Source organism: Chelonia mydas, chromosome 3, assembly GCF_015237465.2.
Source record: "Chelonia mydas isolate rCheMyd1 chromosome 3, rCheMyd1.pri.v2, whole genome shotgun sequence".
Taxonomy (NCBI): Eukaryota; Metazoa; Chordata; order Testudines; family Cheloniidae; genus Chelonia; species Chelonia mydas.
This window is the reverse complement of record NC_057851.1, coordinates 191,062,138-191,076,977: the sequence shown is the minus strand read 5'-3', so window position 1 is coordinate 191,076,977 and position 14,840 is coordinate 191,062,138. Positions and strand designations below refer to the sequence as shown.

At 38.8% G+C, this 14,840-nt stretch overlaps 1 protein-coding gene across 3 annotated transcripts in view; it reads left to right on the top strand.

Moving 5' to 3' along the window:
- The window catches only part of MACROD2 (mono-ADP ribosylhydrolase 2), a 1,293,068-nt gene that overhangs the window by 423,559 nt on the left and 854,669 nt on the right, over positions 1-14,840 (top strand). For all 3 annotated transcript variants that reach the window (XM_043544021.1, XM_027828001.3, XM_037896105.2), the window contains exon 5: positions 11,890-12,006. In XM_043544021.1, the coding sequence (XP_043399956.1) occupies positions 11,890-12,006 (117 nt within the window). The remainder of the gene's footprint in view (positions 1-11,889; positions 12,007-14,840) is intronic.

The following is a 14,840-nucleotide window of genomic DNA, read 5'->3' as shown; positions in this document are numbered from 1 at the left end:
CTCAAATACTATGACACCTGAAACCACAACTCAGAGATATTCCTCTCCACCAGATCTGCACCCCACTCTCCTTAGCTCTTTCATTTTTTTTTTCCAGGAGGTGGAGTTGTTCAGTTAAATGCAAATATCCCCCCATATCACTTCAGTTGCCTCCAAATTGTCCAGTTGGGCTCTCCTTGTTTTCTCTCAGGATTTCATAGCATGGCTCTTTAGCCTGCTTCCTCATCTTCTGTCTTTGGAGAGATGGGTAGTGTGACTAATCTGCTTCCCTGCTGCCCAAACCCGAGGATATCTTCAGAGGAGTGGGTAACCGCATTGTCCCATTTCAGCTTCAGAAGGCTCTAATGGATCCTGTTTCTGCAATGGCTGCTTCCATTCTTCAGGTGCCTGAAACAACCCCATATTGCATCCCTGTAATTAAAATCCCCATTCTTTAGTGACTTGCTGTGTAGAGGCATTATACTTAATCATCTATACTGAAGATTTATGGCCTCAAACCTGCAAAGACTTGTGTGTGAGTAGTTGTAATTTACTTCATGCAATCAACCATGTCTCTGTGAAGATAGTGAATCTCTTTCCCTTTGACTTCAGTGCGGAAAGAGTTGATTTTTGACACTGTATTTAGGTGTCAATATGCATTTCCAATTATCCTGGAATGAAATTGTCACAGCCTGTCAGACTGTAGGGAAAACACACCAGTTGTTGAGGCTCCATTTTGCAGAATTGCTGTACAATTATTTCCCAATCTATTCTTTGTGAATCCTCGAACTGTGACTGACAACCATTAGCCAATCACAGTGAATAAATCTGTATAATCACTATGATTACTGTTTAATAACTGTACTATGAACACGCAAATTTCTACTCTGGCTACTATAATCCATTTTCCATGATTGGCCCATGCACTCAAAATTTTCAAAATGTTTTGCTAGTAACAGAGATGGCCACTACAATCTCTCACCCCTTCACCTGAAGTAGTAAAACTACAAAGACTACAGGAAAGAGAAAGGAAAAATACCAAAATGTAAAAGAAAATGGTGCTTTCAAACAGTGAGAAGGGAAAGTATTTAAAACAAAATGAAACAAAACACCCACCCCACCTTTTGTTTCCCTGCTGACATTCTCGTTACTCCTTGCAGGTGAGCAATACTCCTGTCAAACTAACTGCAATATATTTGTGTTCACACTGGTGGTGTGGTCAGAAGACCTGGCTGACAGTGGGGGGACAGAGATGTGTATGCTCATATACATCTGAAAGATGTTCATATTCTGCATTTGTGCAGCATCAGAATCTAGGGGAAGGCCTGTCTGCCTGCCCCGTCTCCTCAGTTCATTCTTTTAACACTGCCCGTCTGGGGAGTTTGCAATTTTTTCATCTTTTGTTTAGAATTTGAATATTTAATTTAACATGTCTGTAGATGAACTTAATGGCGGTTCTTGTTAATTTGGAAATATATGATAGGTTAATGAGCTGCAAAGACCATTTAATTCATTCATCCTACCATATGATTAATGCCTCAGTAAAGAGGAAGTGTCCTCTATTACTTATTTAAATATTAGGGATGTGACAGCAAATGAGGTTTTGTTTGAATGTTACATTTTTGCCAATAGACAGATAGGGTCTGGAATTTGTACATGAAGATAAATAGACTTGCTCCTTCTGAGAGTGCTCCTCTGAAACTTTTTCCAAAGGAAAGGCACTATTGAAATAGAATGTACTACTGAATCTAAATTGTACTATCTAAATTGAATGGGGATGGAGGGATACTCGTGGTAGAATGAAGTATGCAGCATTTCCACCGTAATGTGCAAATCCCAGACACCCTAGGCCTAAATAACAATTTACTTTAAAACAAAACTACATTTACTGCCACAGATTTTTAAATGCATGCTGAAAATTAACTAATGGTTTTCCTCATTAAAATCGGTAGGACAGATATTCTATCCATCACAGTTCATCAAACTCCCTGCCTTTTTACAGGAACATTAGGTACTTAAGTATGATTCATTCCAAAGTTAAATTTTGGCATGGAGGGGCAAGAGGGAATCCATTGTCTTTGATTCCAGGTTACATGTTGTGATATGTTTCCTTTAGTGCTGTTAGTTTTTCAAAACTGGAGTCTTTTTACAATGCTGAGAATTCTGACAGGAATCAGTCTCCAGAAAAACATGAACAGCATTGCAACAGTGAAACAAAGTTGAGACTTTTGGTCCTCGTGTCTTGGTTTTCTTGTTGTGATGGATGCAATATTTTTAAGGTCTTGACTGCCCCATATTCTCATTTGTAAGAGAAAATGAAATGTCAGGTGTCTGGACAGTTAAAGGAAGAATGTGGTTCCTGCACACATGTCTTAATGTCAGGTTCTTGGATGGGGAAGAACACTGAAAGATTCAACTGGACTGTTTCCTAGTTGTTTTTTACTGCCAAAAGTGTGACATTCATATCAGTTTACAAGACCCATGTTTCACTGAGCCCTTATGTTGTTTGAATGGGCTGATGAAAGTGTGAATTCAGTTGACATTATAACTCTGTCTACATATTGGATGTGCAGCATTGGGACTGAAAAACAATGCACCCTAAGGGGCAGATGAAACAAATGCTTTTTGTGTGGAACACTTTGCTTTTCATTCAAAGAAGTTAGCATATTGATCTCTAGCATTGCAGGACAGTTCATCCATTTTTGCATGTATTCTAAATTTCCCCATATCCTTGATATGGCAAAACATTTTCCTAATATAACAAAAACTCATCAGTCAAAATGTGAAAGGAGAGGGATCTGTTTTCCTTAGTGTGCACATAGTAATGTTGATTACCAACATGCAGTAAGGGTAGAATAGCCCTCTGAGGCTAGGGCTACACTGCAGAGCTTACAGCAGTGCAGTTGTGCAGATGCGCTAAGCCGATGAGAGAGAGCTCTCCCATCAACTTAATTACTCCAGCCCCCGCAACTGGCGGTAGCTGTGTCAGTGGGAGAAGCTCTCCCGCCAACATAGTGCTGTCCACACCGGTGCTTAGGTCAGTGTAACTTCTTCACGCCTCTGAGTGACATAACTTATACTAATGTAGCTGTATTGTGTATATAGCCTCTGTTAACAAATTCACCAGTAATGCTCTGAGTGTGCTTTACCTGTGTTTTCTTCCTGATTTACATTACCACCATTTGGTAACGTTGGACCGATTAGCAGCTTTTATGCATGAACATCGGCTGTAGCTTTGTTGACCTAAAAGTTCCTACTATTGTATTTTGTACTCTTCTTAAGAAGTTCCAGTTGTTATCTGAGGAAAGGAGATGATCACTTGATGATAGATAATGGCAGTCTCCAAAATAATGGATAGAAGGATAAATCATTCTGGGACACCAGTCTCCCACATTATTAAATGTGTATGTATAAAAGTGAACACACATGTTATTGTTATCAGTAGGCTTGTTTGTTGTAATTCATATTATAGTACTTTATTGAGCCTGCTCTGAAGCATGAGCCATCAGATAGACAAGGGAATGGGTAGTCAGGAGACCCTGGGTTCTAATCCCAGCTCCAGTTAAGCTTTCTGTGTGACCTTGGGCAAGTCACATTTTCAAACACAGGCACTTAAAATCCACAATGAGGCACCTAAAAATTGGCCTGAGTTTCAGAGGTGCTAACTACTCACTGCTCTTGTTGGCTTGACTCCACTGAGTCAAGTATTAAGCACCTCTTAATAATAATAATAATAATAATAATTAATAATAATAAAAAGAGCATGGATTTAGGTACACGCACACTGGAAAATCCTTCTGTCTTCCATTCAGCGAAGTACCTTGCTGAATTGGGGTAACTGTACCTCAGTTTCTCAGTCTGTAAAATGAAGATATTACTTCACAGAATAGTTGAAAGGTTTAAGTAGTTCATGTCTGTACAGCTTTTTGAGATCCCTGGATGGTAAATACTATGTAAGTACAAAATGTTTAGTAGTAATTATGTTGGAGGCCCGTCAAATGGATGCAGTGATTAAAAATCTTCAATTCATTAAAGTGCTTAATGGTGTTTTTATTATCCTCTAGTCACGTCTTGACTGGCATCTTTGCTCTGACACCACTTATCTTTTAGGGATTCCACCATCACTCCACATAGCAGCAGGTGGTAGGGCACTCGTTTCTCCTTGACATCTATCTCAGTCAAGCTCTCCCAGTTTTACCCCAAACTTATTTTTCCCTTCCCCTCATGCACTCCCCCTGTATCTGCTTTCCTGGCTGTTATGTTAGAGGATAATGTTATTGTCGTATTTTTATGAGTGAAAATATGTTTAATATATTGGGTCCTTCTGTTGAAATCAGTGGAAGTTTTGCCATTGACTGAACTGAAAACTGGGTTAGGCTCATTCTGAACTATTGTATAATGTCTCAAGCAGCTTAGACTAAAAAGAGAAATAAAATTAATAATATAATTAATATACTATCACAATATTTTCTTATTTCTAAATACTACAGAGACTTTATATTAACTGTAATTTACAAAAATAAAACCGATATTAACCATACCATTTAATTTTAAATAATTCTTTGTCCGATTTAATTAACTTGCCCACTAGGTGAGTTATACCTTTAGCAAGATACAATTAATCTTGAGGTACAGTGGACTCCACTTAAGGTGGCCTAAGATATGGAATGTTTAGGCAATCTAGTAGCTTGCCCAAGCAAAAGTCAGCTTCTTGAACCAAATCCACTTCCTGCACTTATTCTTCAGCTACATAGAAAGTTGTTGTTTCTGGGCTTTACCCCCTATGTGGGTTGTATCCCCTTTCTCTGCCTGTCATCTCCATGTGCGGTCTGTGTTCCCTAAATTGCTGACTTGTCCTGCTTGGTGTGCTCTGATGAGTCTTGTTTTCTTCATTCATTAATTATTGCTCCTGCTTCTGAGTTGACTCAGTGAAATCCCTTACAGCACTGGTAAACAGCTCTCTTTGGTGCCCGGTTGTCCAGGTACTATCCAGGCACAGCAAAGTGACAGTGGATTGTGTTAACATCTCATATGAAGGTTCTTTTACTACAAGATTATGGGCAGAGTTCTCATCTCAGTTACCACCCGTGTAACATCATGGAGTTCAGTGGAGTTGAGTGAAGGAGGAAAATTGCATCCTATATGTTAAAATCTAGCCTGTTTTGGACAGTCTCAGTTTTAATTGTGGTTTTGGTCCTTTCATTTTTATCTCTTTTCTCATCTTCTGAATCATTCTGGGCTGGTCAATGGAAATTAAAGTAACCAGTGTTAGGAAATAACAATGTTTGTGTAATAGTCAGCTTCTGTTGTTCACTCTGATGCTGATGAACTTCCCAGACATGCTTTGCAGTTTGTCTAACTGGGATCATTTCTTTTTCAGTTTCCATATGGCCCCTTTCCTGTAAGGAGTTCTGTAGTGAACACGAGTTCTGACTGCACTACAAGTGTGTTATAAACTTGCCAATACAACTCCCTACTGCCCCTCCTTCTAACTACATCTGATATGATTATTGAAGCAACCATTTATATTAATTTATATTCAGTCCTGACATTCATGGGGGGAAAACAGTATGGCATGACAGACCCAACACCTACAAGTAACTTTTCTAATTACATCTTCTGAACTTCCTGATGAAGACACAAGTAAATCTGGGAAAGAAACTGAAAAACAGGAGTTGGGGGAGGGGAAAGCTTTAAAAAATATATTATATATCACATCACTGATTATGTTGTTTATACAGTGAGTTCCAGCTCATCCAGACTCAATATACAAGGTCAGAAAAGAAGTTTGAGTCCTTCCCCTGAGTTCTGTATTGTTTTGCTGTTGTGTTTGATTACCTTACCATTTTTTATTACCATCTGCATTGCGAAGCTCGATCTGCTGAGGTTTTTTGTTTTTTTTTTAAACAGCATCCCATGGCACCTTTAATTCTGCATTTTCTGTGGTTTTGCTTCATTTGCAGCTTTAAGAGATTTTCTGTAAATACATTTATCCTACATTCTACATCAGTAAATTGTCTAGTGTTTGCTGTATAATTTAACCACTTACTTCCAAAGAGCAGATAAAGTTTTAGCATATGGTTACTGTAAAAAGAATTCATGAGTGAAGTGTTAACTTCGTAATGTTCTTTACTGTGTACTATAAAAGGACACTGATGACAGCATTTTATAGGTGTTCTTTAAATATAATTGTTTTTAATACACTTTCAAAAGCCTGAAAACAAAGTTCCATTGCAAAATGATTTTGCCTTTATGGCTTCTCTTAAGCAGTGATTTTCAATCAATAATAAAATAAACAATTTACTTCCTTGTTGTGCACTCCATACCATTGATCATGTTAGCACTGAGAAGAGGTTTTTCTTAGTTAACTACTTCTCCAAGAATGTTAAGAAAAAAAAATACGGTCTCTTGTGTGTCCTAAATTATAGAGGTTGTGATGGGATTGCTAATATTTTTAAATGACAAATAGATACTTTTTCAAAAATACTTGTTTTTATTGTGCTTTATATGTTCAAAGTTTTGTACAGACATTAACTATTTAAAGTATAGAGTAAAATCTGAGTTCATGACATGAAAATGAGTTCATGGGTAGAGAGGAAGGAGACATGTTCAGGTCATATCAACAATCATGCTGATAACCAAAACTTCGCCTACAAACTACTTATTCCAACTCAGAGATGGGACAGTCTGTGAAGTCTGCCTGGAAATGCAGATTGGGTGGACTGAAACATTTAGTAATTTTTTGACAACTTTGGCGAATTATTTCTGTTGAAACAAGCAAACAAAAAACAAAGTGTAAGTAGATGTCTTTGTACCAGAAAGCACGTCCAACATGCAGCTTACATTTCTGAGAGGTTCCACCCTTTTGACTCTTGTATGATTTCTTGTCACATACAGCTGATGATTTGATCTGTAGGACTTTCTTCATCCATATGATAATTTGGGGATTACGGGTCGGGATTATAATTCCTCGCTTTTATTTAGCACTTTTCATCCATAGTTTGCCAAGTGCTTTACAAAGGCAGTCGGTATCATTATGTGCACTGTTTCCTTAAATCTGTAGCAGGAAGCCAACTGGAGGTGCCTAAGGAAAGTTCTATGCAGAAGTTCGCCAGTGAAGCACAGAAAGAGACAGAATACCTTTAGGAATAACACTGTTCTCCTTATTCTAATGAAGCTTTTGTTCAGTGTTAGAAGAAAGTGACTCTTTGTGATTATTTATCTTTGTCACATGATACAAATTAGATCAGATTTAATCCTAATTATCTGTATTTTTACAATTAGTTGTATACAAGGATTCTAAGAGAGAAACAGTGGTGAATGGTTAATATTTTCCAAACGAGTGAAACAAATCTGTTCCAGGAATGCAGATCAGCTATAGATCAAACTGATCATACAGCTGAAGTGTCTTAAACCAATATGTTGAAGAGTCTTCATCTTTTTATAAAAAAGTAATATGGCAGTGTGCCAATAATATCATGTAAATTTCTTCCTCCATTACTATACAATAACAGTATATCTTTGGCCATCGTTTTTTCCCTCCTGACTTGTCACCATTATTTATAATTTTTGTTAAGTTATGCTAACAATACTTACTTCACTCTAGCTTGCATTGCCAGTCAGCACACTCCTGGAGAAAATGAAATATCTCATATAAATCTTCAATGCATGCCCTGTACATGATTTTTGAATTAAAATAGCTAAGACGTGTTTTAACAGCAGCTGAAGTATCACATTCAAATTTGCCGAGCCACTCCTGTCCTTTGCCAGATATTTTATATTATGCAGTGTGTTCTCATTTTGGCAGTAGGCTTCATTGCATGTATTTTTGCAATGAGAATTATCACACATTATTTTTAGGCTTACAGAATATTATCTTACTAAAGATATACCGACATCTAATTGTAAATGATGATTTCCATTATTCACATTTTCTACCGAGTATGATGATTTTTAATGCAGCAGTAGTAACTGTTCAAATAATTCTTTATGGTGTTATATGTAAAAAGGAAGCTCACCTAGAAATTATATAAAATTTGCAGATTCCATTTATCCCAATGATGGTTATCCAGAGAGAGAGAGCAAGTGTAAGTGAGAATGATTTTGTAATCTAGTGGTGAGGGCACCCTGCTGGGAGGTTGGAGACCCTGGAGTCCAATCCCCCTGTTTCAACCACTTTTCTATTATTTATCCACAGTGAAACAGCTTCAGTAGGAGTGAGAGTGAGGGAACCTCATATCAGTATATCCCATAGGTCAATGGTTAGAACACTCTCCTGACAGGTATCTCACCCCTGTTCACATCTGTGCGTTCCCTCTGGCAGAGAGGGGGGAATTGAACCAAGGTGTCTCACATCCCAGACAAGAGATCTAACCACTGGGCTAAAAGTGATAAGGTGGGCACACACTCCACTTCCTCCTCCGACTGGATTCTGAATGGAACCAAATCTGATAGGTGACCTCTGAGCATGCCTAACTGGATCAGGTCCTGCTCATGCCTTAGGCAGCCAAATGCTTATCTTCCCTGGTTTGTGAATCACTGTTCGTTTTAGGTGAGAGAGAGGTGTCCAGATGCCCAGAGAGATGCAGCAGTGTGCACACCCAGAGGCTGAAACATAGGCACCTAGGGAACTTTTACTTTGGAAACGTAGGTGCCAAGTGAATTTAGGGGCCTTTGTGAATCAGGGCATAATACTGGAAAGGATTAATAATTCAGAATAGTATTTTATCTTGATAGTTGATGACGCTTTAATGTTGTAAAGAATTTTTTTTTTTTTTTTTTACAAAAAATGTTTGAGGTCACAAGGTGTATTGGTTCTACTTATCCTTGGATTGGGAAAGTCCCTCAATTAAACAGAGTTAATATGAATGCTGGAAACATCTGAAGAGTTTTCCCACTCCCCACAGGTTAGAAACTTAAATTTTTATATTAGCATCTCAGTCAACTGAATGGAGGTTTTAAATGCATTTCAAATGCCATTTTTAGGTTATCTAGGGAGTAGGGAGCCTTGTATTATATGCGACTATAATTGGTAATGACCTCACTGCACATTAAGCGGTGGGCGGCCGTTGTCTGGCTAGTTGGAAAATTGTGTGCACACCTTTAAGGGCTAGAGAGCCAGGGAGTGACTTTCTGCTGCAGTTGGTGACCAGGTCAGCGTGGCGACGCTAGCCCATCTTCCCCAGGTGATCGGAAAAGAGGAGGGACTGTACAGGTCCATACTGGTTCAGGAAAAGCCAATCCCTCTTTTATCTGGACTATGTGAAGTAGCACCCACCCTCTCACCCACAGAATTGTTGAAATACCAGGTTTTGTCCCCACAGCGGGTTTGGAAGGAGCTTAGCTGGGGTGAATGTAAAACAGGAGTTAGGCTATGATGTTACAGCTCATTTTGTAAATGTGGGGTGGATATCCAGTGCAGGTACTCTGTAGGGGAGGGATACAGTGACCAGATAAAATGGACTGGTAAAGGATTTAAAGGAAATACTCTTTAAAGGAGCATAAAAAGACTCCCATGACTAGTACGGCAGAGAGCCAATACCCCACCCTTTATAGCTCCCCCCCATTAATTTTCATTCGAGTAGGGGGGCTGGTGAGGTCCCAGCAGTGGTTTGGCTGGGGACCTGGATGGGTAAGGGGGAGGGCTGACAGAAGCCCCCCTCAGATGATTACAGAATTACCTGTACACTTTTATCTGCCGGTTACTCCAAGACATTTAAGAATAAAGTTTCAACCTAATTAAACTACATCCAGTGTCTCCTGTCCTTTTTCCAAGATAGCTGGACAATGGATCAGTAATTACCCAGTATTATGATAAGTAGCACGCAACTTGCTTATGTCTGGAGGCCTTTTTGACACACATTTTATAGATATTGTTTTGAATGAGACAACTGCGAAACATTTCAATGGAAATGTTACAAAACAGAATTCTTGAATTCTCTCTCATTGATTAGGATAAAACTCTTCAGAATGACGTGTTGGAAATTTTATTGCGTATGTTCAGGATGGATTAAAAGGAATCATGTATACAGTTTTATGGGGGCTGTCTGAATAGTAACACAGGCATAAAGCACATCAAAGAGAGCAATCAAAATTCTAAAATGCAGTAAGGGCTCAGTCTTGCAAGGATATTAACTGCCCTCAACTTGATCTAACTTCATTAGGGTTGTGGGCATTCAGCACCTTATGGAGATGTTCAACAGCGTGAGAAGCAAGTCCACACTCTTCACAACCAGTGTGCTGGGGGAAGAAATCTTCCATTCAGGGTTTCAAGAGTTCCCCAAGCTCTTGTATCCTGGCTTCAAGGGGTTGAAGAATGAACAGTCAGTGGCTCTGCACAGTGACATATCCAGCCAGTCTAGCCCTGCCACGCCACCATATGACACCATGCGGGAAGTTCCAAGAACTGCACAGAGACTAGAATGTATTCATTTCCTGTGCAAGCTCTTGAAATCCTGTCCCTCTCTTGCTCTTCATCATTGCATAGAACAGTGCCACCAAACCTGCTATCCCTGAGGCCCTTAAACTTTTAACTGGTTAAATATGAATGAAACAACTGTATAGTACATATGTAATACATTTTTACTTTGTGTGTGTCTAAATATGTGTACACCTATATTTTGGCTTATTCTACTTTATTTATTTATTTTTTGTGTTAACATCACATCTGAACCTATATGGGAAACATTTCACCAGCAATGGTGGCTCTGCAGTTTTCTTTTGATGGGAGTTTGACACTGCTGCTGACTTAATGTCACATGGTAACTACTTCTTTGATTCAATTAATGTTTCCCTTATTTTGTACTGTCCTTTCCTGTACTCCGTTCGCTAATTACAATGTGATTTCTTTGATTGCTTGTTGAGATGGCAAAAATGCTGTGCCTGTATTTTTACTATTCTGCTACTGCTGAGATTCTTATTGCTGACTCTTGGGGGCAATGAGATCTATGAACCGTACTAGTTTTCTTGCATACTTAGCTGCAATTGCAATCTTCTGTAATTATTATTTAATTAACTTTTGAGTATTGCACAAAAGTAAAAAAGTGTCAAAACAAGATAACTATTGTAATTTTCAAATCGATGAACATTACTTCTTGGGATTTTATGTTATGCAGGTACTGAGTAGTCCAGTGAGATTGTATAGTCTATCTCAGGGATCAGCAACCTTTGGCACACGACCCATCAGGGAAATCTGCTGGCAGGCCGAGACAGTTTGTTTACCTGTAGCGTCCGCAGGTTCGGCCGATTGCGGCTCCCACTGGCCGCGGTTCGCCGTTCCACGCCAATGGGGGCTGCGGGAAGTAGCGGCCAGCACATCCCTCAGCCTGCACCGCTTCCCGCAGCCCCCTTGGCCTGGAATGGTGAACCGCAGCCAGTGGGAGCTGCGATCAGCCAAACCTGTGGACACTGCAGATAAACCAACTGTCCCGGCCTGCCAGCGGATTTCCCTGATGGGCCACGTGCCAAAAGTTGCCGATCCGTGGACTATATAATATGAGAGAAATCAGATGTGTGCAGTAGAGGGGAGTATGATGGTCTGTGGGTGATCAACTTTTTGTTTTTGTAACTTGTGGCCTAGAGCCTTGGCTAGATGTTCCTGTTACTCTTTTTATAAATAGCGGTAATAACATTTTGAAATATGCTTTGCTTTTTCTACTGCATTTTCTTTCCCACTCAACGGCTGGCTGACTGAATATTAAGTGTTATTCTCCAAGAATATTTTATTGTACAAAAATATTATTGTACACCTGTATACGTGCGTAATAAATATACATATGCATATACTCATGGGTATGCATGCATACACACACTATACACATTAAATCTGCAGTAAATATCTGTTTGTATTCACATACCCATATAAATATAACATATCAGTTAACATTTAATCCATTTGTTTTGTTTTTGTAGTGGACGGCTGTATACACAGAGCTGCTGGGCCCTGCCTAGTTGCTGAATGTCGCAATTTGTGTGGCTGTGAGACTGGACAAGCTAAAATTACTTGTGGATATGACCTGCCTGCCAAATGTAAGTCAACTTCTTCACACAGTATATTTTTTAAAATCAGACAAACTTTTCACATGCTTTCTCCCACCCCAGAAGTATAATTGAAAATTAGCAGTGGATTTCATTCAGCATGTTTTGTGAGCATCTCTTCCTCTCCCACCCTTGCAACAATTTAGATGTTTAAAAATAATTATTTCAGCTGTACTACGTAGTGGAAATAAATGTGTTCTTCAGACACAATGCATGTTTTATCTTACATTTTTTACAAGGGGTAGTGTACTGTTTTATATATATAATAGGTAATCTGAGGATCTGAAATAACGTAGACTAGGAACAAAGTGTACATTATCATATTTAAGTTCCATGGAGACAGTTTTTGGAAATGATGCAGATTTCATATTTGTCACGCAGATTTCTTGATTGTGAATACATTGAGAGCTGAGGAGATCAAAGTGATGTATTGTGTTTTCAGCTGCTGTGTAGAGGCTGATTGGCAATTACTGTGAAGGCATCTGTCACACTTTAGCTTTCAGTGGAATGCAGTGTTCAATGCTGGAATGTTTTTGCACTTTGAATGTGGGATTGTTAAAATGCCTGTTCTATTTAAATAGTAAGAAGGTTATTTGATTGACCTCGTTGCATAGAGGTTGAGCCAAACTTGGAAAAATAAACATCAGGGTATTAATGGTGTGTTATGATAAGAGTCAATATTATTTAAGATCCTATAAAATGTAAAAATGCAGAAAATATTATCGATCTGTGATCTTACAGAGATGTGTATTATTAAGAGATGTGCTTATATGTGAATTTCAAGAAAGCACCATGAGGATCTTCTCATGACACCTCAGGTTCTCAGTTATGCACGCAGTCCAGTGCGAGGAACGTGCTTTATCGAAACATATTCAGATCTTCTCTTTGATTTTGCCATAGGCTGTTTTCCTGTAAAATCTAATTAACATTGCAGTTATTAAGACTTGACATAGGGTTTCCATGGTCCTGCTGGGGTACGTTAGACAAAAATGAAAATTTTGTTCCTGGTTGTTTTGTGATTGTCTCTGCTAAAATGGAATTACCTAATTAAAACAAAAAACAAAACAAAAACGCAACACAACACACATGCCAACTTAGTAATTATTTAAGTGATGGAGATAACAACTATAAAATAGAAACCTTTGTTAAGGTTTACAGCCAGATTTTGCCACCTGTAATTCATGAATTATGAAAGGTGTGAATTCCACTGTGGGGAAAGTGCTGAGTAATACCATAGGGGCATAATTGTGTGGGGTTGTATTTGGACAAAAATACTGGGAAGGTTTGTATAAAAAGAGAGTCAGTTACAGATGTTACCTGTCCAGAAGCAATCAGTTAACACTTCAAAATGGTCAACTTAAGTTAATTGTTCCAGAATTAAAAGTAGTGGCAAGACTATATGTTTTAGGTCAACTTTTCTTTATATAATGCCACTATAAAGCCCTTAACCTCTTTCTAACCCTTTCTCTGCCCCATCCCCATTGAAGTAAGATGATTTTATATAACATTACTATCAACGCTCATGCTGAGGTTTCACTAAATGCTACCCACACCTCTCAACGGGTAGGGGAACTTGATGATAGGGCTGGCCGTGAAAGGGACAGCCCCAGCAGCAAGGGAGGGAGACACTTGCTGAGGGACACCAGGAAGCTCCGCAGCCCCTGGAAATCTCTGGAACCCACGGGCCAGCATTCCCCAGTTCGCAGGATTTAACTTAGGGCAGGGGCCATGTGGAGCCTCTTTCAACTCTGTTCCAGCAGCCTACCCTACTCACCTGAACCATGAGTCAGGAAGGAATTTTTTCTCCCATGGGCCAACTGGCAGAGGACGGGGAAGTTCTTTGCCTTCCTCACAGCACCTGCAAGCCACAGTGGCTTAAATAGGAATGTGCTTAATACCTAGTTGAGGTACTTGGTTGAGCTGTTAATTCATCACAGCTTGGGGCTGGGAATGGGTAAAGTTTGGGAGCAGTTTTACATTTCCTTAATTGGTTTGCTCATGTTTAATTTTGATATGTATTATTTTCTCATTAAAATACATGGGAGGGATGAGACATAAATCTTACTCAGCACTGGATGCATAATTCCTTTCATATATTTTAATGAGAACAATTCAATATGAAAGTCGAAGAGACAAAAACTACTGGAAAGGAAAGGGCTTTGTTTGTTTGAGGAGAAATGCATGACCATTCCTTGTCAATTTTACAACAATTGATGGGTTTTAATTCAAACCTGGTAGTTTTTGTGGAAGGAAGTCCTGCTTGAGACGTATAGTTTTTCATTTTAGGAGTGGTTAAAAATCACATACATACTATAACATCTGTAGCAATGTAGACAGAAAAGTAAGTGTTCCACTTAATCACCTATTGTTGCAATAGCAAACTGTCCAGAAATTGAAATGTCACAAAATGAGAGTTCTGCAACTGTATTTTTCCTTGCTCAAATAGCAACATGTCATGTGGAAAATGTGCACCCAGTGACAAACGGACAGATCAGCAAGAAAACAAGGGTATACAACATATGTGCAGAAGGGCAAAATTAGATTTTCTTGGGTTCTCTTAGATTTTCATTAAAATGTGTTTTGACCAAGTGTCATTTACCCTTGTTCTTTGAGAAGCTATTTGTTAAAGGTTAATTTGTTACTTATCAATTGTAAAACATCCATTTGAGAATTGTTAACTATTCAAGACTGTTTTTTCATGGAGACAGAAGCCAGAGAGCCACTGCATATTAAGTCAATTTATGTCAGCTTTTAAATAACAGTATGACAATTTGATGTTGGAAACTATTTCCTATCTATCTTTTGTGTCAGGAACTATACCAAAC